Source organism: Pongo pygmaeus, chromosome 8 (genome assembly GCF_028885625.2).
Source record: "Pongo pygmaeus isolate AG05252 chromosome 8, NHGRI_mPonPyg2-v2.0_pri, whole genome shotgun sequence".
In the NCBI taxonomy this organism is placed as follows: domain Eukaryota; kingdom Metazoa; phylum Chordata; class Mammalia; order Primates; family Hominidae; genus Pongo; species Pongo pygmaeus.
The window spans coordinates 875,421-900,018 of NC_072381.2; the positions used below are offsets into that span (position 1 = coordinate 875,421).

The 24,598-nt window shown below is 42.6% G+C and overlaps 2 protein-coding genes across 4 annotated transcripts in view; both read right to left on the bottom strand.

Annotated features, from left to right (window-relative positions):
* Positions 1-24,598, bottom strand: part of LARP4B (La ribonucleoprotein 4B) — a 124,024-nt gene that overhangs the window by 58,421 nt on the left and 41,005 nt on the right. For all 3 annotated transcript variants that reach the window (XM_054503608.2, XM_063669475.1, XM_063669474.1), the window contains 2 exons: positions 19,387-19,506; positions 18,180-18,239 (listed from right to left, as the gene is read on the bottom strand). In XM_054503608.2, coding sequence (XP_054359583.1) covers positions 18,180-18,239; positions 19,387-19,467 — 141 coding nt within the window. In that variant the 5' untranslated portion in view covers positions 19,468-19,506. The remainder of the gene's footprint in view (positions 1-18,179; positions 18,240-19,386; positions 19,507-24,598) is intronic.
* Positions 3,136-8,229, bottom strand: LOC134740132 (uncharacterized). Its single transcript, XM_063669473.1, has 2 exons — positions 4,880-8,229; positions 3,136-3,958 (listed from the first exon to the last, which is right to left on the bottom strand). The coding sequence occupies exons 1-2, from the start codon at positions 6,447-6,449 to the stop codon at positions 3,138-3,140; spliced, it is 2,391 nt and encodes a 796-aa protein (XP_063525543.1). The 5' UTR covers positions 6,450-8,229; the 3' UTR covers positions 3,136-3,137.

Genomic DNA, 24,598 nt, shown 5'->3' on the forward strand with positions numbered 1-24,598 from the left:
CACCACCACCACACAATCCAGTTTTCCGGCCTCGGTTCCATTCCATCCACTTAGCTGGCTCCCTTCAGCTCACGCACATACTACACGTGCTTTAAATTCCCAACACTAACTAACAGTAACGTTCTCTATTATTAGTACCTTTCGCAGTGGACTGTCCTATAGTACCAAAATACATTTTGTAGTTTATTAATACAGACCAACAGCACTTTGAAAGCAGTGACAGCATGGCTGTTGGGGCTCCCGTGGCCCTCGCGTTCCTCCCGTTCCAGGGTGGCAGTCACCATGGGCATTTTGCTCACCGCAGTACTGCTGATGGCTAGCACAGCCCTGAATTCAGTAGGGAGGTGCTCAAGATATATGACGAATGCATCAATGTTTACTAAATAACATAAATTTATATTTTCCACTATTTGACAACTTCTGCAAGGTTGTATGCCACAAATGACTAGGACTCTACCCTTAACCAATGACTACCTCTTAGTGAAGAAGTCCAAATCAAGTGTATGCAGTTAGGAAATGTTCAATCAATACTGTGACTGAAGAGATGTGACCAGGAATGAAAGAATGAAGATGTCTTTTAAGGCTTGATGACATTCGAGGATCTACCACGTGCTGAGCACATTCTATGCACTTCCTTGTACTGAATCAGAACAAGTCTTGGAGGTCGTTATTCACTGGACTCATTTCACAAATGAAAAAACCAAGGCAGAGAAAGGTTGAGTAACTTCCCCATAAAAACGATGGTAATTAGAAAGTTAGATTCTAAGCAATTGCGTTCAGCAAAATTCAACATTCATCAAGAGTTCATTAACTTATAATTTACGAGAAATAGTTTGTATTAAACAAAGATCTGAATCTCCTACTATTTCTATAAAGTATGGTTATTCTCTTGCAGTAATATGGAACTCTAAATGGTTACCAAGAACTCCAGCGTCGGCCAGGTGTGGTGGCTCATGCCTGTAATCCCAGCATGTTGGGAGGCCAAGATGGGCAGATCACTTGTGGTCAGGAGTTCAAGGCCAGCCTGGCCAACATGGTGAAACCCTGTCTCTACTAAAAATACAAAAGTTAGCTGGGTGTGGTGGCACACACCTGTAATCCCAGCTACTTGGGAGGCTGAGGCAGGAGAATCATTTGAACTCAGGAGCCGGAGGTTGCAGTGAGCTGAGATGGTACCACTGCACTCCAGCCTGGGTGACAGAGCAAGACTCCATCCTTAAAAAAAAAAAAAAAAAAAAAAAAACTCCAGTGTCGTCTGCTTGACTATAAGTCTTATTTTTCCATTAAAAATGTATGGCTAAGCAATGGTTATTAAAACCACAGGCAAGCTGACCTTAACAGCCTCATTCCAAAGTGAACATGCCTGAGTTCTGATGCTTTAAATAAACCCTTCTACCCCACCCCAACCTGTGCGAAACAATATGCTCCACTTTGAAAAATAACGTATCAATTAGTAAGTTTGTATAACTACCGATACGAGACAGAACAGTCTCTCCGACAAGTTCCTGAGTAGGAACTAGAGTGACTAATGCTGGAGAAGGGGGACTGGCCGGTGAGGTACAGAAAGCAGGTGAGAGATAGGGGAAAGAAACATTCCATGCAAGCACCAACCACTCCTACAGATGCACTAAAAAGCTTAGTAATTCAGGGCAATTTGCTGACTCCAGAACCATACAAGGCTCTACCTCCAGTTCTTTATTTGTGAAATGGAGTAATAGCTGCTATATTAAGATTTGCTTAAAAAAAAAAAAAGACACCTGTAACAGCACTTTGAAAATTGAAGCTCTGAAAGGCAAGGCACCATCGTTTAAACATGGTAACGCCTCATATTAGAATACTGTTTGGGAATACCTCATAATGGAAAAGCTAATTTAAAACTGGAAGCACACCTCTCACTTAGGCATCATTTATGCTCTTTGTTGACGTCTGAGGCAGTGACACTGGTAACTGAAAATTACGTCACTTCTGTAAAAGATTAACTGCAGATTATCTTAAAGATGCAGTTTTATACTGTTTTGCCTCCACAACTATTTAAGGAGCAAAACTAATGAATTTGAACATAACTCTCTCCAGAAAAACTCCCAATGTGGGCACGGAAATAAAAGAGGTTGATGGATCATTCCTTACGCTACATAAGGGGATTTCTACTTGTTTATTTCCATATAGTAAGTGTTGACATTTGAGCCATCTCTACCTCCTTAATATCAATACTTTTCCTTGCTTCACTGCCCACAAAAATCATGAATAAACCACTGGTTGAATAATGAGATCTTGCTACTCTGAGTATGTGCTTTCAATCACACCGCTTCGATAAATGTCTGTTTTCTGAGCAAAACTAATTTCCTGTTGTTGAATGATGTTGACATTTATTACAGAATTTCTGGAAAGATGCTCAAATTAGCTGCCCATAGAATCATTTGCTAAGCTTCTTCCAAACCAGAGGGACAGCCTTAACTCGGGGTTCTGAAAAAGAAAGAGCTCCGCAGTAATTCTAACTGCAAGACAGAACCAAGATTTCATAGCCAGCTAAAAGCAGCAAATTCTACCTGCCTCAGACACACACAAAGATCTCAGGAAGAACAGATTTTCAGGTAAGTTTGTCTTCTGCAGTGTGACTTATACCTTCAATGGGCTCACATGCTTATCGAATCAACTACACTGCCCACAAGATAAGATGCCCTCAAAGGGCTCTGACCGCACTGCAGCCAGGAAGACAGAGAGCTGGCAAAATTCACAGACAGAAAAAAGTCAACACAGAGCTCAGGGCATGCTTTAGTGCTAACAAGAGTTTGCACACAAACTCTGGCTTAAGTACACCAAACAAGAATTCATATTCTCCAATTTGAAAATCATTAATGTTATAGTAATTCACAGCCATATATAAGCATTCAAACAACTACCCACTGTTTAGAGTAAATCTTTATTAAGTTAAAAACAATTAAAATGGGCCAGCCCGGTGGCTCATGCCTGCAATGCCAGCACTTTGGGAGGCTGAGGCAGGTGGATCTCCTGAGGTCAGCAGTTCAAAACCGGCCTGGCCAACATAGCAAAATCCCATCTCTAAAAATACAAAAATCAGCCAGGCATAGTGGCACATGCCTGTAATCCCAATTACTCAGGAGGCTGAGTCACGAGAATTACTTGAACCCGGCAATCACTTGAACTTCGGAGGTGGAGGTTGCAGTGAGCCGAGATCGCGCCACTCTAACCTGGGTGACAAAGCAAGACTCTGTCTCAAAAAATAAATAAAAATAATAATCATAATAAATTAAAATGTATAGCCCAGCATACTGCAGCACAATAGAAAACATACTTACGAACTGTCCATCTCTATCATGCCATCCCCAAACAACACCGTCCTCTGACACCAGTAGCTGAGGAGTGTTTTCTGAAAACAAAGCAATTTCCAAGGCCTGTGGCTTATGGTGCAGATCCTCACTAAATACTGTTTCACCTTCTAGAGCACCTTTTGTGACTGTATTAGTCCAGAGATAGCCCATTTGATATCCACCACAACCACTGGCCAGTCTTTCAGAAAATGCTGGATTTCCTAACCCTCCCATCGGGTAATAGGAAAATTCACTCAAAAAACGGGAGACTCCTTCTGGGAAACTCTGCCAATCCACTTTTGAGGGATGTTCACATCTATTTAGGACACCTTCTGTGAATGATACAATGTGGCCACTACTTGGTACGACAGTGTCTTTGCTGTCCACGGGGACAGCGGGAATCCCCTGGGCTGCGTCGCAGGGGGCAGCTGTGTATCTGTCCGCTAGGGTGGGATCAACACCAACCAGAAAGAAATGGCCACTGGAAGCGTCACGTGACTCTATTTTCTCAAAACTCACCTTAGCATTTCCCATAAAACCCATTTCACAATTTAAAGTCGACTGTGTGAGAGTGGGCTTGGCGTTTCCTCCTCTGAAATGGTGTGCACTTTCACTCGTCCCACATGGACCTAGGCAGTCAATAATTTTGGGGTCAATACTATCTTTCTCCAAATAAAGTCTCTCTTCCTCTTCTTTACATGTTAGTTTTGGTTTACTCAACCCTGATGTATTATTACCAAAGATACCAGAAGCTTCTTCAATTGATTCAGAGGAAATTCCCTTCCATTTTGGGCTTTTACCACTACTAACAGAATTCTCTACTATTTCTGACTTCTGTATAAGTGGATTAACACTTGGACTTAAAGGTGGTAACACATTAAGACCATTATATTTGCAGTCGTATACTCGGTGTGTTTCATAATTTTTTTCTATTTGATTAGTTTCAAAATCAGCGTTCTCTGTTGCACTAGAACTAACGCAGGAGAGTACATCCTGACTTGGCACTGCCTCATATCTTTGTGTACCTGTTTCCCACTCATAGGTTGTTTTAGAATCTGACTTGACAGTCTGTATGTCATCTTCACTTGTCTCTCTATACTTTGCTTGCAGTGATTCTTTTTCACCACCTTCTAACCTTTGAGGGTCACTCAGCTGGTCTCCTGACACACTGACTGAACTCTTCACACATATTTCACCCTCTGTTTCATCACCTGGGCTTGTTTCCCTCTCTTCTTCCTCTGTGCAGGTAAAAATAAATGTGGAGGAAATACAGTTACTGTGAAGAGATCTGGAGTGACTGGGAGACTTGCCATCGGGGGGCACTCCTTGTCCCATGCTAAGCTTTAGGTCATCTCTCCTCTGCACCGTCCCCTTCGTGTCCACCACACGCTCCATACAAGTTTGGTCACAGGTCTGTGTTGCAGCCTCATCTGCTTGACACCAAGATTTCGACTCAAAAGCCCTTACACCATGACCCTCAGCCTTCCAAACGCCAATTCTGCCCTCTTCTTGGTAAAAGGCACTATTTTCAGATTGCAGAGACACCTCACCTCTGTCTGGCAGCAGGGGACTTCTGGCATCCAGGCTGCAGTCCCCTCTGCGCTGCGCCTTCCTGACTTGTCCGGGGACAGGTTCCAGCTCCCAGCAGTCATCAAGCTGGCTTGGGGCTGCTTCTCTTGAATTAGCGTGACCTGAGAGACACCCACTTCCAAATCTCACTGCAGTGATAGGCCTCTTAGGACTTAAATCAATTCTATCTAGACCAATGGGAAGGATACTATCTGATTTGTTAACATCCAAGTAGAAATCATTGTTGTCTCTTAGTGGTGTGATAGAGTTATTTTCTCTCTCCTTTTTAGAATGTAAACTCTGGTCGACAATAACTGTTACCACCTCCGGGTCATCACTCCCTGCAACATATGCAGTGTCAGTACAAAAGCTACCAGGTGAATGTGCAGTGTCAGTACGGAAGCCACCAGGTGGATGATCCATCTCACTTCCTACTCCTGAGTTATGGCTCTCACTTTCTTCCAGGACACACGCATGTCTTAGTGAGTCACTGTCCATGTTGTTATTTAATTCAGGGAGTAGGTCAATACCATGTAGTGCGCTGCTTTCTGCATAATTTTTAGGGAATTCAGTGCAAGCTTCTGCCTGTAAAGCCTCCACCTGCACGTTATCGGCATTTGCTTCACAAGGTGCATGGCTGAACGCCACAGGCTCAGGGCAAGGCTTGGTTTTCCCACTGCATTCCTCTGTCCTTTCACCTGGACCCAGCGTGTCCCAAGGCGAGAGCTCTTCCTGCCGTGGCTCTGGCTCGCCCACCCCTGACACGGCACGCAAGGCTGAAGGCACAGCAGAGCAACACTCTCCTCTTGCAGCTACTGTGTCTGCCCAGGTGCCCAACTCCTCTGCCATGCTTCGGCAGGCAGAGTCGGCAACACAAATGCTGTGAAACTTGCACTCTCCTGAATCCTGACATTGTTGATCATCAATACCAATAGGGTTTCCATCTTTCTTCTCCCTATCGGATAAGTCTAAAGACTTACTCTCATCACCACTGCTGAGGTGAATGCTGACCACCATTTCTTTCTCTACTAAAGAGTTTTTACAAGTAGCTGGGTAACAGTGCAGATGGCCACTCACAAAGGTTTCCTCCTGCAGGCCTCGGTCAGAAGGCACCAGCACACATGAGAAAGGCTCCTCATCTTCCCAACAACCTTGTCGGCTGCCATTACCCACACACAGTAGATCACAGACCCCCTCAGAATTCTGCTCATTAACAACAATATTTGAATTCTTGTCATTCTCATCCAAGTTTTCATACCTTGTTAAGAATGTATATATAAAAGAGGAAAGAGGGTTCAATAACTGTTTGGGTCTATGACCCTGTTTGTGCCCAGACCCTGCGAAAATCCTTGTCCGCGCGCTAACGCCAGCGGCACTGCTGGCTCCACTGCCAATACGGTGAACCTCCTCACCTTCGAGGGGATCAAATAATGAAGATAAACTTTTACTTATCTTGTTTTCTGGTTCCTTCTCCTCCACAGATTTTTGTAACAGGCCAGTTTTTTCACTGTCACTGTCACTACTTAGTTCTTTGCTGAAGCAACAGCCCATGTTTGAGAGCTCACAAGCACACGACAGGCGTGCCGATCCCGAGCCTCCACAGACGCACCTCACATTAACTTGCTATAATTTCTGAGGAGAAGCCAACACCCAGAGACCAAAAATAACCCCTTGCACAGCGGTCACATGTTCCTGCCACTCAAACCCAAATCCTAATGACAACAGAGCCCAACTGACAGCCAGCATACTCCATGTGTCCAATTCCAAACAGGATCAGGATCCAAAAGCTCAGAACAGCAGCAAGAATGCTGCACTGTATTTTTTCTTATTCTCATAAACTCAATAAAACATAACTTAAAATATTATCCCAGCCAGAAAGATTTCAGGCTTCTGGTTTTTCTACAGTGTTCCAGTATTTCCCAAATTATATTTCAATGGGATGGTGGTAACTAAATAAAATAGTTCATAAATTCCCCCAAAAGAAAACAGTAACAGAATTTTGTTCCGTAAAATATATAGCTACTCACAGTTGTATCTAATTTTCTAGCTTTATGAAATGATGTCTGAAATAAATAGCAATTAAAAAAAGACGAAAAAATCAAAGGAGAGCAAAAAAATAAGTAGCAATAAAAATAGTATCTGTAGGTCTCAAGAAATTATTACTAATTGTGTCAGGTGTGAAAATGGAATGATGTCAGTTAGGGATGCATGCTGAAGTATCTGGGATAAAGCGACACATTATCTACAATTTGCTTTAAAATACCCTAGCAAATATAGTAAATATATACACACATATATAAAAGTTAAAACAGTCATGTGCATAGGTGGAGGAAAAGATTTAAAGACAGTAGTCCAGGCCAGACGTGGTGGCTCATGCCTGTAATTCCAGCACTTTGGGAGGCCGAGGCGGGTGGATCACCAGAGGTCAGGAGTTTCAAGACCAGTCCAGCCAACGTGGTGAAAACCCGTCTCTACTAAAACTACAAAAAATTAGCTGAGCATGGGAGTGCGTGCCTGTAGTTCCAGCTACTCGGAAGGCTGAGGCAGGAGAATCACTTGAACCCAGGTGGCAGAGGTTGCAATGAGCCGAGATTGCGCCACTGCACTCCAGCCTGGGTGACAAGAGCGAGACTCCATCTCAAAAAAAAAACAAAACAAAACAGTAGTCGAATGTGGGGATGGGTAATGTTCAAGTTAATGATGCTGCACTTGGTTCATGGTATTATTCTCTTCACTTCTGCAGATGTCTGAGCACTCCAATTAAGAAAAAGGAAGGAACAAGAAAAAAAAGAGAAAATAGATCTACAAGCTCTGGTACCAGAACTAGAAAGTCTCTTGAAAGTACTTGATGCAGGAACGCACAGCTGCCATCTGGTGAAAAACAGGCGTTGTCCACAACTAAACAAGTTGCTCAGGTACTATGTGGTCCAGTCCCTAACTGTGGACTCACGTAATGGGTCTTGTCTTACGTTGACACCTGTAATGTTTTGCTTTTAGTATAAGTAATTCTTTTTCTTATTACGGTTCTGACATGCTATGTGAAAAACAAAATAATTCTTTTAATTCCTCTGCAAGAGAGATTTTGCTGTTTCTTTAACCTACAAGTTATGACTGGTGTCCTATTAATGTTCTACTTTTTGAAAATATTAACATTTTTATGATAAAAAGTTTAGGAATTACACTTAAACATAAAGGTAACAGGAACACTTCTGAATATACTAAAATTCAAGTACTGAAATCATCATAATAATAATGATTATGATGATAATGGTAGTCAACCTTTTATATAGCACTATGTGTCACAAAATATTAATTACATCTATGCATCCATTTTGTCGCACGTCTTAATTTGCACTCTTAACAACCCCCAAGGTAGATACTACTAATTCACTGTACAGATAAGGGAAATGAGGCACCAAGAACTTTAGTAGCAGCTTCGAATGACAAAACAAAACTCAGACCATACATTGACCATACTGTTATGCTACTCAAAGAGAATTAAATATCTACATGGAAAAAACGTTCTGCACTAAAGACACAAACGATTCATACCAGCTGTAGAATGAAAGGACACAGTAAAGCAGACAAGCTCACAAAATCACCTGCCTGGGTTTGAGTCTCAGCTCCATTTTTACATGTGTCATTTCTGGCAAATTATTTAACCTCTTTGTCTCAGTTTTCTCATTTGTAAAATGGAGCCAACACCGACATCTATTTTAAAGAGCTGTTATGCAGACTTTAAGCAGTTGGAATAGAATCCCAGAGTCCCACTTCAGAGTCCCCCATAATCTGGCCCCAGCCTGCCTCTATGATCTCGGCTTCTAAGATACCACTCCCCCAACCTCTTCTATCTCATACTAACCAAAGCCAGCACACTGCCTCAATGTTGTTTCTTTCTGCAGTCTCCTCCCCACACTTTTCAAGCCTTAAAGTCCTTTGTGAAGCCATTCTGTGCTGCTCTAACAGAATACCTGAGATGGGGCAATTTATAAAGAACAGAGATTATTTCACACAAGTTTGGAGGCTGAGAGTCTCAAGTCGAGAGGCTGCTTCTGGAGAGGCCTTTGTGCTACACCATCACACACGTGACGAGATGGAGTCACTCCCGCCACAATGTTACTCATCCACTCCTCCACTTGTGAAGGCAGAGCCTGGTGTCCTTATCACTCCTTAGAAGGCCCTACCTCCCAATGCTGCTGCACGGTGGACTGATTTTCCAACACATGAACTTTAGGGGGCACGTAAAAACCACAGCATTCCATTCCAGCTCCCACAATTCATGTCCTTCTTATAATGCAAAAAATACTCATTCCATCCCAATACCTCCAATAGTCTTAACTCATTTCAGCATCATCTTAAAAGTCCAGCATCTCATCTGAATCAGATAGGGTGAGACTCAAGGCACAATTCACCCCAAGATCAATTCCTCTCCAGCCCTGAGTGTTGAAAGTAACAAGTTATGTGTTTCCAAAATACAACGGTGGGACAGCCACACACACACAAAAAATTCCCGACCAGGTGCAGTGGCTCACGCCTGTAATCCCAGCACTTAGGGAGGCCAAAGCAGGCGGATCACCTGAGATCAAAAGTTCGAGACCAGCCTGACCAACATGGAGAAACCCCGTCTCTACTAATACAAAAAATTAGCCGGGTGTGGTGGTGCATGCTTGTAATCCCAGCTACTCGAGACGCTGAGGCAGGAGAATCATTTGAACCCTGCGGGGCAGAGGTTGCAGTGAGCAGATATCACACCACTGCACTCCAGCCTGGGCAACAAGAGCAAAACTCTATCTCAGAAAAAAGAAAAAAAAAAATCTCTTTCCAAAAGGGAGAAATAGGCAAGAAGAAGCAAGAGGTCCCAAGTTCAAGACCCAACAGGGCAGACAATATTAAATATTAAGCCTCTCTGGAGAATCATCTCCTTTGACTCCACGTCCCAACCCTCTGGGCACAGTGGAACAGGGTTGGGTCCCCAGGGCTTCAGGCAGCCCCACCCGATGGCTTTGCTGGGCTCAGTCCACCCAGCAGCTGTCAGGGGTTGGAGTCTCCTGCCCACAGCTCTCCCAGGCTGATGCTGCAAGCTGGCAGCTCCACAGTTCAAGGTTCCCAGGCCACTCTCGCCACTCTACTAGGCAATGCCCTGGTGGGGCTTCTCTGCAGCAGGTTCAACTCCAGATTTCTGCTTGCCATTGCCCGAGTACAGGCTCTCTGCAGTTGCTCTGCTCCTGTGACAAGTCTCTGCCTGGGCCTCCAGGCTGTCCATGACATCTCTTGAAATCTAGGTGGAGGCTGCCCCGCAGCTCTAGCATTCTTCTTGCCTGAAAAATCAGCACCACATGGATGCCACCAAGGTTTATGACTTGTACCTTCTGGAGCCGCAGCTCAAGCCACCACTGGGCCCACTCGAGCCGCAACTGGGGTGACTGAGGAGCAATGCACCAGACGTGGGGAGCAGAGGTCCGAGGCGGCTCTGGGCAGCAAGCCTGTGGAAGGCCCCCAGTGCTCATCTAGCAAAACCCTTCTGCCCTCCTAGAGGGCAAATGTGATGGGCCTGTGATGGGGCAACAGCCGTAAAGATATCTGAAATCGCCTCGCCAACACAGCAAGACCCCATCTCTACAAATAAAAATTAAAAGTTAGCTGGGTGTGGGGGTGCGTGTCTGTAGTCCCAGCTACACGGGAGGCTGAGGCAGGAGGATCACTTGAGTCCAAAAGTTCGAGGCTGCAGTGAGCTATTACTGTTCCACTGCACTCCAGCCTGGGTGACAGAGCAAGACCCTGTCTCTAAAAAAACAAACAAAACAAAACAAACAATTCTGAAAAGCCTTTCAGATGGCTGAAAGAGCTGGGTGTTTTAAATTATTTCCTTCTGGTTTCTCTTTTTAAATGAAATAATGGTGCCAAATACAAAGTATTTCCTCTTGAGTTTGGACTCTGAAGCCAGATTGCCTGGGTTCCAATCCTGGTTCTACCACTTTTTAGTCCAGTAATCTTGGGGATAAATTACTTGCGCCTCTCTGTGTCTCAGTGTCCTCATTTGTAAAATGGGGATAACAGTACCTGGGGTTAGACAGGAATTAATGAGTAAACGAAGTGTTAGGGGGTGCACAGGAAGAGCCATGAGGGTCTGCAGTGATTACCACCATATGTGACATATTCTTTTATACTGGAGACATTTATGGAGCACCTACCTGTCAGGAAGGCACTGGGATACATCAATAAACAAAACCAAACCCCAGATTTGATGGAGCTCGCATTCTAGTCCAGGGAGACAAACACTAAATCTAACAAATACCTAACACTGTTAGAAGGTGCTAACTGCTACACGTAAAGGGTCTGAGGCAAGCCAGAAGTGAGGAGACGGATGCGGATCGATAGGGCTCGCTGAGAAGGTGAGGCCGAGACTGAGAAAGGTAAGAGAATAAGCCTCAGAGACTTCTGGGAAAGGGGCACACCAGAACCAATCGAGGCAGAGAGCCCTGCGGTAAGGTGATGCTGGAATGGTCAAGGGTCAAGAGCCCACTGGGGCTGGAGCAGCGTGCCAGAGGAGAGCCAGTGGGCAGCAGAGTCAGAGAGGACAAGTGCCAGACTATGAAGGCTAGGGACCTGCCAGGACTCAGGCTGACTGTGATGTTGAGCACAGGAGTGGCAGGTTCTGACTTGGCCTTCTCGAAGGGATCCTCTGGCCACTGTGTTAGAAAGGAAGGGTGGGGGCTGGGCGTGGTGGCTCACACTTGTAATCCCAGCACTTTGGGAGGCCGAGGTGGGCGGATCACGAGGTCAGGAGATCGAGACCACGGTGAAACCCTATCTCTACTAAAAATATAAAAAATTAGCCGGGTGTGGTGGTGGGTGCCTGTAATCCCAGCTACTCAGAGAGGCTGAGGCAGGAGAATGGCGTGAACCCGGGAGGCGGAGCTTGCAGTGTGCCAAGATCGCGCCACTGCACTCCAGCACTCCAGCCTGGGTGACAGAGCGAGACTCCGTCTCAAAAAAAAAAAAAGAAAGAAAAAAGAAAGGAAGGGTGGGTTGGGGACACCAGTGAGGAGTGACTGCAGCTGTCCAGGTGAGAAGCACTGGCTTCATGAGATGAGAAGTCCAAACAAAGAATGAAGCAGCCTGACCATCTCAGAAACTCTGACACCCCTGCGTGACTCATGTATCTCATCTACACAAGTTCCCTGATTTGAAGATACACATTTCTCCTACTTTCGCAATTTCTATAATCGTGACATGTCTTCGAATTGCTGCCAAAACTGAAAATTGCTGTTTCAGGATCTGGCAGTGGATTACCTACGTGTGTTTATTTTGCAGAAATACACTGAGTTGTACTTTTACAATCTGTGCACAAAGCTGTATGTGTTGTACTTCTACACATATGTAAGGACACCGGGGCCTATGAAGGCAGCCAGTTGCCAGGCAGCGGACTCCGACACATCTGTCGCTTCCTCCCAGTGATGTGACTATTCTCTCAGTACAACTGTTTGCATGGTACTGCCACACAAAGTTGATTTATGAATCTACTATTGAACAAAATGCCTTAATAGCAATTAAACTGAATCCTAAAATGAAAAAGAGTTTGCAAAAAAACTATTTGTCATATTCTAAATGATGCAAATACTAAGCAATAAAATTACTAATTTTTTTACAGAAATTACAAAATGTTCTAAGTTGAGAGATGTTTTTACTGATCCCAGTGCCTTGAAAGACTACTATTACATCTGTCACACTTCCACAAGAGAAGTTTTAGCAGCATGTAACTCATTTACACAAGGATAAAACTAAGAATAGTAAGCCAAACAGAGAATGAAGACATCCCTCTATTTTTAAATATGCCTTGGAGCTAAAAAGATCAGGTGTATGTGTTATAGAAAGCATTCCTTCTGTCAGTGGCCAAAATGCTACAATCAAAATGTTACAATACTGTGTCATCAAAAAGAAATATCCTACATTAAAAAGGATCTACTCCGTCTCAGCACGAATATATTCTAATAGGAAAAGAGGGCATCTGGTTAGAGTATCCCCCATCCTGGGGCAAGTTCTCCGAAGTTACCAGGAGACCAAGAACCGTGCATACACTCTGGGGGTAAATGGATTGTTTTGTCACTAAATCATGCTGAGGTAAAGGCAGCTTTACACTTCCTGACATAGTAACAAACATATTTCTAAGACAGGAAACTGTATCAACAACCTTAAGGAAAGTTCTTAGGTCTTTTGTTTTTATTTTTTTAGAGTCAGGGTCTCCCTCTGTCACCCAGGCTGGAGTGCAGTGGTGCAATCACAGCTCACTGCAGCCTCGACCTGCTGGGCTCAAGCAATCCTCCCCCATCAGCCACCTGAGTAGCTGAGACAGCAGGCCCACACCACCATGACTGTTCTTTTTTGCTTTGTAGATATGGGGTCTTGAACTGGGCTCAAGCAATCCTCCCGCCTTGGCCTCCCAAAGTGCTGGGATTTATAGGTGTGAGCCACTACACCCGGCCAAGTCTTTTCTTTTTTTTTTTTTTTTTTGAGACAAGAGTTTTGCTCTTGTTGCCCAGGCTGGAGTGCAATGGCACTATCTCGGCTCAATGCAACCTCCGCCTCCCGGGTTCAAGCGATTCTCCTGTCTCAGCCTCCCAAGTAGCTGGGATTACAGGCATGCACCACCATACCCGGCTAATTTTTGTAGTAGAGACGGGGTTTCATCATATTGGTCAGGCTGGTCTTGAACTCCTGACCTCAGGTGATCCGCCCGCCTCGGCCTCCCAAAGTGTTGGGATTACATGCGTGAGCCACCGCACCCAGCCCAAGTCTGTTCTTAAACAGATTGACAAGGTGGCAACAACCTGCCAAAAGGTTTAACCTGCAAGATTAACATGCTAAGAGCAGCCACATGTCATTTGCGTACAAATACAGGAGTTGGATATTTTCATAGAAATTCAAGCTTTCTGATTGCTAAGCCTACTCTTATTCAAAATATAGGCCTGCAATAATTAATCTGAATTGCTAATTAATAGTTATTCATTCAGAAGCTGTGTCACCAAAAGGCAAAGGTGGTTTTTTTGAAAACTGATAAAGGAAGGGACTAAAGTTTTTTGGTATTACCATCTGTAAAGGAGTTAAAAAAAAAAAAAAATTCTGGGCCGGGTGCAGTGGCTCATGCCTGTAATCCCAACAACTTGGGAGGCCAAGGCGGGCAGATCACTTGAGGCCAGAGTTCGAGACCAGCTTGGGCAACATGGCGAAACCCCATCTCTACGAAAAATACAAAAATTAGCCAAGCATGGTGGCGCACGCCTGTAATTCCAGCTACTCAGGAGGCTGAGGCACAAGAATAGCTTGAACCCGGAAGGCAGAGGCTGCAGTGAGCAGAGATCGCACTACTGCACTCTAGCCAGCCTGAGTAACAGAGTGAGGCTGACTCAAAAAAAAAATCATTCTGATATAGATGTTTTGCTGAACTGTACATAGAGTTTAGTATGAGGACGAGTTAGATTTCCAATTTCAGCTTTCCAGTTTCACACTATGATTAGAAAAGACTTGCTGTGACTTTGCATCTTTCTTCTGAGGAGGTAATTTAACATAAACAGTTTTACCTAATATTACCTGTCCCTTAAACATCATCATTCACTCACATTCCTCTCAAACCTGCTGTGGATTTATGACAAAACACAACAGGATCATTTCAACAGAAAATGGTTTCCAGGCTGATGTAGTGTCTCCAAGGGAAAAGCAGCTACTTGGCTGGTCACTGGAGTCCCTGAGTGGGCTTCAGGAGGGGCAAAAAGCCGCTGAGAATGATGTTTGCTATAGATGAAGTTTGTGGCGCTAACAGGGAAGGTAAAGAACCTTTAACCAAACAACACTGTTGCCGAATACCAGTGGTCAGGTATTTTTTCTTCCTCAAGAAGGAGAACTCATCGCAGTGGCCCACTGCCAGTGGTCACTCTTCATCATAAACACCCTCAAAACCCTTTCAATCCCCTCTCGCTTTCTATCACCTTACCTTCAAAGCCAAGATCTTAGGAGGAATGTCACTGTCTAAGTTGTGTCTACCACTCCTGTCTCTCGCCCACTGCAATCTGGCTTTTGCTCCTATCAGTCCTGGGAAATACTCTTGCTAAGGTCACAACTGACCCCTCGCTTTGTTACTTTACTACACTTCACTTGAGTCAGCCTCTCTGCCTCTGTCTCCACCCCACACTGTCCTCTGGTTTTCCTCCTATCCCTCTGACCACTCCCCGTCCTAGTTTCCTTCCTGTTTCTGATATATTGAGGGACTAGAGAGTTTCATCACTGTCCCTGCCTGGAACTCAGGTAAACTTAATGCAAAGTACTGTAATCATAACTATTAGTACGATATACTTCAAAATCAGTAGATCCTTATTACCTCAAGGTGAGAACATTCAAACTGACCTCGCTTGACTAGGGGCAAGATAAAGAGTGCTTCTTCTAGACTCACCTACGTCTCAGTGCCTCCCGCCTCCAGGTGTACGCTCATCTTTTACCTAAGGCTCACACACAATGTGATCATGCAATCTTGCATGCTGTGTTAGGGCTCCTTGAAGACGTGTATCCCATGCTCATCTGAACAACCTCTCCATAGAAAATGTCTTAGCCATCATTATCACTTGCACTCAGTTTTGATGAATGGATGGATGCTCAAATTTTATGCAGGCAGTACTAGCTGCTTGCCTACTAGACACAACGCATTGAGCTGGCCACAGAAGGGGACAGAATGCACAGACACAGAGCATGTTTGTGGTTGCCCAAGGATGCCCCCATCCTTAGAAAAAGGGCCTAACTATAAGTGGGCCTGGAGGTGGGCTGGGGGTTTAATGGGGTAATGTAAAAGTTCTAAGACTACATTATGGTGATGATTGCACAACTCAGTAATCTACTAAAAACAATTCAGTTGCATACTTTAAATGGGTGAGTTTACAGAATGTAAATTACACTTTATTAATAAAGTTTTTTTTTTTAATGAACAGAACACAGTACCAGAAGTTTACAGTTTAGTGAAGAAAACATATGTACACAAATTTGAGTAATTCTGACAATCACGTCACTCATAATATACTATTCTCATACTAAATAGGGAAACCATATATATTTTTTTTCTGAGACGGAGTTTCGCTCTGTTGCCTAAGCTGGAGTGTGGTGGCACGATCTCGGCTCACTACACGCTCTGCCTCCCAGGTGAACGCCATTCTCCTGCCTCAGCCTCCCGAGTAGCTGGGACTACAGGCGTGTGCCACCACACCCGGCTAATTTTTTGTATTTTTAGTAGAGACAGGGTTTCACCGTGTTAGCCATGATGGTCTCGATCTCAGGGAAACCATATTCTTACAATCTAATAGAGATCACTTTTTTGTGTTCTTTGGCTAACCCTGTAAATAGTTACTAGCTCAGTAAGTTTTCTGGAGAGGGCAGGAAGCTGTATAATAAATACAACTAAATAGTACCAGTGGATAAATGCAAACCTGCTCCTGAATTATTCATGTATTTCTTTGGGTATCTCTATTGCAAGTCTCCTCCTATTCAACTCTGACAGAATGGCTAAACTGTAAATAGCCTGGGTCCTCAACCCTGACTGCTAAATGTATTCACTTGCCCATCATAACAACTGGCTGAGCACTGCCACCTAATCACTAAACCAACGCAAACTCCTGGGCAACTATGAAGCATGCAACTCTCCACCTGCCACCTAATCACTAAACCAACGCAAACTCCTGGTCAACTATGAAGCACGCAACTCTCCACCTGCCACCTAATCACTAAACCAACGCAAACTCCTGGGCAACTATGAAGCATGTAACTCTCCACACCTTTAGGTGCACTATGAACAATGCTAATTAGAAAACATTCATAGCAATGCCTACAATAGGTTTCTAAAGATGTCTGAATATTATGTTGGACTGAAAGTCAACCACGGAGAGAATAGGAATTTGTTGAAGCAAACAAACTCCCTTAAATATTTATACTCAAGGGATATCTATTTTATGTCTTATATAATTTTCTTCTTAGACTACCAAAGGTCTTCTATTTGGATATTTTTAAAAAACCAATGTGCGCCGGGCACGGTAGCTCATGCCTGTAATCCCAGCACTTTGGAAGGCCGAGGCAGGCAGATCACCTGAGGTCACAAGTTCAATACCAGCCTGACCAACATGGTGAAACCATGTCTCTACTAAAAACACAAAATTATCCAGGTGTGATGGCGCATGCCTGTAATCCCAGCTACTCGGGAGGCTGAGGCAGGAGAATCCCTTGAACCCAGAAGGTGGAGGTTGCGGTGACCGAGATCGCACCATTGCACACCAGCCTGGGCAACAAGAGGGAAACTCTGTCTCAAAAAAAAAATAATAATAAAATTAAATTAAAAATCAATGTAAAACAGAATACACAAAAATTTTACATAAATAATATATTTATAAAATATAATAATTTGGAAAGTGTCTTTTGTTTTTTTAAAATTCTTCTTTGTTAAAAGCTGGCCGGGCATGGTGGCTCACACCTGTAATCCTAGCCCTTTGGGAGGCCAAGGCGGGAAGATCACTTTGAGTTCAGAAGCTCGAGACTAGCCTGGGCAACACAGTGAGACCTCATCTCTATTTGAAAAAAAAAAAAAAAAAAATTAGATTAACAATCCAACTCCTCAATTCCTACATGAACTGCTTATAATGGGGGGGAATAGATGAGATTTATGGTAATTCTTATTTTTTACATAAAATATTTTTACTTTTTAAATTTTATGCAATTTATAAGACCCACTGATCAAACTGAATTTCGAGTAGTAGCTCTCTGAAGCACTTTATATATGCATATGCAAATGATGAAAGGCAGGATTTAAAAACCAATGAATTCTACTTCCTTATTCTTTCATTAATCACAGCTAAAATGTGAAACAAATTTTCTGAGTAAAAGCTTACTATTCAATTTGTGTGGTTTAAGGAACACAAGCTACCAAAATGTAAAGCTACTCATATACATACAACAGATTATCAATGATACAATAAAAATTTTGTAATTAATATTTGAAAATAAATTAATCTAAATGGTATGCTGCTGTTGGCAGAACTGCACACAAAACAGATACACACAGAAGCTAGAAAGGACATACAGTATTGACAGTTACCATACCCAGGGGGTGTGGTGATGAATGGATCCCCTACCACAACTTTTTGAGAAATATCTACATTTTCTAATTTTTGTTACAATAAACATTTTTCTTAAGGAAGTATCTCTGAGCCTTGACTGTGATTAAACAATCTGTGATTAATCTCAAAATTGAATTACCTGACTCAAAGGTGGGATGGAACTTGTCTGAGAAGTGGTCTGAGATATAGGACCATTCATCTGTAAAATTGAAAACAAAGACAACATCAGTACAATGTTTAAAAAGAAACAACAACATATTTTCAAACCACAGTAATTAGGCAAAACTAAATCCACCAAGAAATGCACATTTCACATGACAAATTCATGAATTCATAAGATATTCAGAATCTAGGAGCCTTAAAATTTTTAAATTCTGAATGAACATCATAGATAAAGTTCTTTGTAGATTCAATGGGGAAAACTAAGAAAAGCTACTTTGCTCAAAGCCATTTTGGAACTTTAAATATTACTGCTTCACATAAAATGTTTAAATGAACAAAAGTAGTCAAAAAAATTTATATTAAAATCCTAACTCTTTAAATACATCCTACTATAGTGACTATAATGTTATTAAACTATTTACAAATCACTACATATCCTTGATTTAAAAAATAAATGGATTTAAGTATCTAGAGCTATAACAATTTTGTTTTTGTTATCATCTACTACTTATAGTTTCCTCTACTAAGCTACCTCTACATTTTTCAGACTGATGGGGCTCAGGACTTTCTCTCCAAAAAATATGGCACATTGACATTTGAGGAAACAGCAGAATCAGGCCATGGAAACTAGAAAGAATTCTCCTTACCCCTTCTCCCTTGAAGCAGGCCATAAAACACAGCTGACATTCCCCTGAAGACCCTTCCAGAGGGGCCCTGCTCTGTACCAGGAGGAGTATCACACAGGGATGTCAAGAAAAACCTGAACACACCAGCCTTGCTAAGTTTCTCCAGTTTATTAGCTCTAGGTCACATCCCTTTTGTCCAATCATGCTTCTCCACAACCGTCAACATCTGCATTAGACTTCGCAAAAAAAAAAAAAAAAAAATACAGTTTTCCCTATTTCTTTGGTTCTTCCTTTGTGGAGGCTCCCATGTCACATACAACTTATTACTAAATAAATGTGCATGCTTTTCTCTTGTTCATCTGTCTTTTGTTGCAGGGGTCTCAGCCATGATCCTCAGATGGGTAAGAAATCTGTTCTCCCCTACGAGACTCTAATCATCTGTATGCAGATCCTAACATGTGCCAGTGTTCCTGTTTAGAACTCCTTACTAACTCCAATATAGAGTCCTTTATCAAAAAAAGCAATGGACTCCCCACCACCCCATTCGACAGCACCCACCAGATGAGCGCTGTCCTTGCCCTCCTGGACTCTCTGCGTCTGCGGTTCAGCCACAACCTTAGCGTCCTGATCAGAAGTCATGGGCTCCACTGGGAGAAGTGTAATGCTAACCTCAGGATGCTGTAAAATGGCAAAGACATTAAATAGGTCATTTGAAGGCCACAGTATGATTATTTAAATAAAATTAAAATCCTCAAGTTTTCCAGGACACACGTTTATCCCTCTGAATTCAAAAAAGTTTAAAGAAGTCTTGCCATATGCATACCTTACTCACCAAGAAGTGATACTTAATTTTTTAAATAAGTAAGTTTCTTCTTCACACCATTTTGGTGAAGATGGCTACACTGGAAAACTTGGAAACCCATGTGCTGACACAAATAAACCCATTTGTGCCTGGAAACTCAAGTCTTTTAAAAAAAACAGAAAATTGAAGGCTTATATAAGGAACTCGCACCACTCGATAGAAAAATAAATAAATAAATAAATAAATAACCTGATTAAAAAATGGTCAAAGGCATGAACAGGCACTTTTCCCAAGACAACAGAAAAATGGCAATAGAAATAAGAAAAGGTGCTCAGCATCACTAATTATTGGGGAAATGCAGAACAAAACCACAATGATATTTCACCTCACAACTGTCAGAATGACTATTATCAGTCAGACAAGAGACAACAGGGCGTGGAAGAAACAGAACCTTTGCACACTGTTGGTGGGAATGTAAATTGGTGCAGCCATTATGAAAACAGTATGGAAGTTGCTCAAAAATTTGAAAATAGAACTACCATATTATCCTTTCTGAGTATTTATCCAAAGGCAATGAAATCACCACCTCACAAGAATATCTGCACTCCCATGTGGATTGCAGCATTATTCACAATAGTCAAGACATAGAAACCACCTAGTTCTCCATCAATGGACAAATGGATATAGAAATTGTGATGTGTGTATCTGTCTGTCTATGCTATGGAATGATGTATTTACTCAGCCTTTAAAAAGAAGGAAGCCCAGTCGTATGCTATAACATGGGTGAACCTGAAGGATATTATGCCAAGTGAAATACGCCAGCACAAAAACACAAATACTGCATGATCTCACTCATATGTGAAAGCTACTATCTTAAAAAGTCAAATACATAGAAACAGAGAATAAAATGGTGACTAACCACCGGGCACGGTAGCTCAAGCCTATAATCCCAGCACTTTGGGAGGCCGAGGCAGGCAGATCACCTGAGGTCAGGAGTTCGAGACCTATCTGACCAACATGGAGAAATCCAGTCTCTACTAAAAATATAAAATTAGTTGGGTGTGGTGGCGCATGCCTGTAATTCCAGCTACTACAGGCTGAGGCACAAGAATTGCTTGAACCCAGGAGGCGGGGGTTGCAGTGAGCCGAGATAGTGCCATTGTACTCCAGACTGGGCAACAAGAGTGAAACTCCGCCTCACACACACACACACACACACACACACACACACACAAAATGGTGACTACCAGGGGGCTAGCAGGTAAGGAGGAAATGAAGAGATCAATGTCAAAGGGTACCAAGTTACAGATATTTTGGATGAGTAAGTCTAGAGATCTGATGTACAACATAAGGCCTATAGTTGTAATATTGTATTGTACACTCGAAACTTGCTGAGAGTATATTTTAGGTGCTCTTACTAACACAAAAGAAGGGTAAAACTATATGAAATGATGGCTATATTAATGGGCTGGACTCCAGTAACCACTTCACTATGTATATCAAAATATCATGCTATATACCTTATGTATACACAATTAAAAAAAAAAAAAAAAAAAGGTCAGGTGTGGTGGCTCATACCTATAAATCCCAGCACTTTGGGAGGCTGAGGTGGATGGATCACCTGAGGTAACGAGTTCGAGACCAGCCTGGCCAACATGGTGAAACCTCATCTCTCCAAAAACTTTAAAAATTAGCCAGGAACGGTGGCGGGCACCTGTAGTCCCAGCTATTTGGGAGGCTGAGGCAGAATAATCACTTGAACCTGGGAGGCAGAGGTTGCAGTGAGCCGAGATCATGCCACTGCACTACAGCCTGGGCAACAGAGTGAGACTCCATCAAAACAATAAAAAATACAAAATAACAGAAACCTGGCAGGGCGCAGTGGCTCACACCTATAATCCCAGCACTTTGGGAGGCCGAGGAGGGCAGATCACTTGAGGCCAGGAGTTCCAGACCAGCCTGGCCAACACTGTGAAACCCAATCTCTACTAAAAATACAAAAATTAGCCAGGCATGGTGGCACATGCCTGTATAATCCCAGCTACTCGGGAGGCTGAGACACTAGAATCGCGTGAACCAGGAGGTGGAGGTTGCAGTGAGCTGAGATCTCGCCACTGCACTCCCGCCTCGGCAACAGAGCAAAACTCTGTCTTAAAAACAAATAACAGGCCAGGTGCAGTGGCTCACGCCTGTAATCCCAGCACTTTGGGAGGCCAAGGCAGGTGGATCACCTGAGGCCAGGAGTTTGAGACCAGCCTGGCCAACATGACGAAACCCCATCTCTACTGAAAATACAAAAATGAGCTGGGCCTGGTGGCACATGCCTGGAGTCCCAGCTACTCAGGAGGCTGAGACACTAGAATTGTTTGAACCTGAGAGAGGCAGAGGTTGCAGTGAGCTGAGATCACATCACGGCACTCCAGCCTGGGTGACAGAGCAAGACTGTCTCAAAAACACACACACACACACACACACACACACACACACACACACACACACAAAAACCTAGAAAATTACAAAGTTAATAGGACTCCAGAAATAAAAACAGTTGTTGATGAATGCTAAATTTAGATATATTTAAGTGTCCTCACTTATCATCATCAATAGGTTCTTGGAAACTGACTTCAAGCGAAAGGATGTGTAGCAAAATCAATTGTACCACAGGCACAAACAAGTGTTAAGTTCCTACAGCATATTTCCAGTCACAAAAATATCACCAAACTTCTAAATAAAGACCCAAAACTCCTTCTAATATTTAAAATGGCAATAAATATGAGCCACACACATTTTTAAAAGATTAACAAGGAAGACAATTACGTACCTAATTTCGGGTGAGTCAGAAAGTGACAGTGGTCATAATGGTGGCATAACCACCACTGGATTTAACCAATCAAGGAATAAATGTTTGCAAAGTGAAAACTGTAAGAATATTATGGCAGGGCGCAGTGGTTCACACCTATAATCCCGCACTTTGGGAGGCTAAGGCAAGCAGAATGCTTGAGCCCAAGAGTTGGAGACCAGCATGGACAACATGGCGACACTCATCTCTACACAAAATACAAAAATTAGCCGGGTGTGGTGGCATGCGCCTGTAGTCCCAGCTCCTTGGGAGACTGGGATAGGAGGACCACCTGAGCCCAGGAGGTGGAGGTTGCAGTAAGCTGAGATCGCACCGCTGCACTCCATCCTAGGGGACAGAATAAGATCCTGTCTCAAAAAATAAAAATAAAAATAATATTTTATTATTATATATTATTATTATATTATAATTATATTATATTATATATTATGTAATATAATTATATATTATATAATTATTATATTACATAATATATATTATGTAATTATTATATAATATATTACTATATAATATATAATATATATAATGTATAGAATATAATATTATTATATTATAATAATATTATAAAAAGAATATTGGTACCACCAAGCAGTTAAAAAACAAACTAATGATAACAAATAGGGCAGGCTCGCTGAGCACTTTATTTGTTGTGCATTTATATTATTATAGTAGACTTTATGAATTTTTGTTTCACAACAATTTATATTCATCCATTCATTTCTCAACCTGCTTATTCCAGTTCAGGGTGACAGGTGGCCAGAGCCTATCCCAGCAGTTCAAGGAGCAAGGTGGGAACCAGCCCGGAGAGGACACCATCCCATCACAGGGCCACTCACACACACACCCACACTCACTCACTCAGACTGGGACCAGGAAGACATGCAAATCCACCGAACGTGCACACCTTTGGGATGTGGGAGGAAACTGGAATACCCGTAAAGAAAACACACAGACATGGAGAGAACATGCCAACTCCACACAGACAGTGGTCCTGGCCAGGAACTGACTTCTTTCTCATCATGTTGAAATGACATTGAAAGAAATGATGTTTTTCAAAGTGGTTCTTCATGAAGCATTTACTCAATCCAATGTCTAGACACTAAACTTCGCATGTAACATCTCATTCAATTTTCCCAAACAACGTAAGAAGTAACTGGATCACCAGTACTTTGGGAGGCTGAGGCGGGCGGATCACCTGAGGTCAGGAGTTCAAGACCAGCCTGGCCAAAGTGGTGAAACACCATCTCTACTAAAAATTAGCCAGGTGTGGTGGCAGGTGCCTGTAATCCCAGCTACTCAGGAGGCTGAGGCAGGAGAATCACTTGAACCCAGGAGGTGGAGGTTGCAGTGAGCCGAGATCACCCCTAAGCATACTCTAGCCTAAGCGACAGAGTGAAACTCTCTCAAAAGGATCAGAAGGGATAACTGTAACAATCCCGTATCCTTAGGATTCCTAGACATCCAGGTCTGACTTCAAGGCATTTCTTTTCACTGCAAGCTACACTGCTTCCCAAACAAGATAAATATTGTTATTTAACCCAGGTATCTTTTTAGGTACATCTGAAAACGTACATCAGACTGTCAGAAAAAATACCTTTAAAAGTGTAACTATTTTTGTCTTACTAGGTAGCTGTACAGGTTTTCCACGGTATAGTGGAGCTCCCTATTCTCAATAATCTGCTTGTGATAAAGTCTCAAAAACCTTGTTAATGAAATAATCTGATGATCAAAGGCAATCTCATCCAATTGTGTAAATTGTATCATCAATCACAAAAACATCTAAATGCTATCAAACAGAGCCAGAAATGTAAGCTAGCAGAGAAAAAAATGCTTGAAATAAATATGGGATGTATGACAAATATTACACTTTAACAGATATATTTCATTTTAATGTATATGTATCTTCTTTTTATGTCTGTGTAGTACCAACATCTTATTAAACCAAGAAAAGAGTGAATCAATTTAAAGAAATATATTAAGTATTAGTATAAATGCTATCGGGACTCAAAACGATCTTGAAAACAGAATGTAACTAAATGTTAGAAGACACAGATTTCGGGAACATCTGGACTGAGATTCTAGGTCCTTGGTTCTCAGGCCTCGGATGC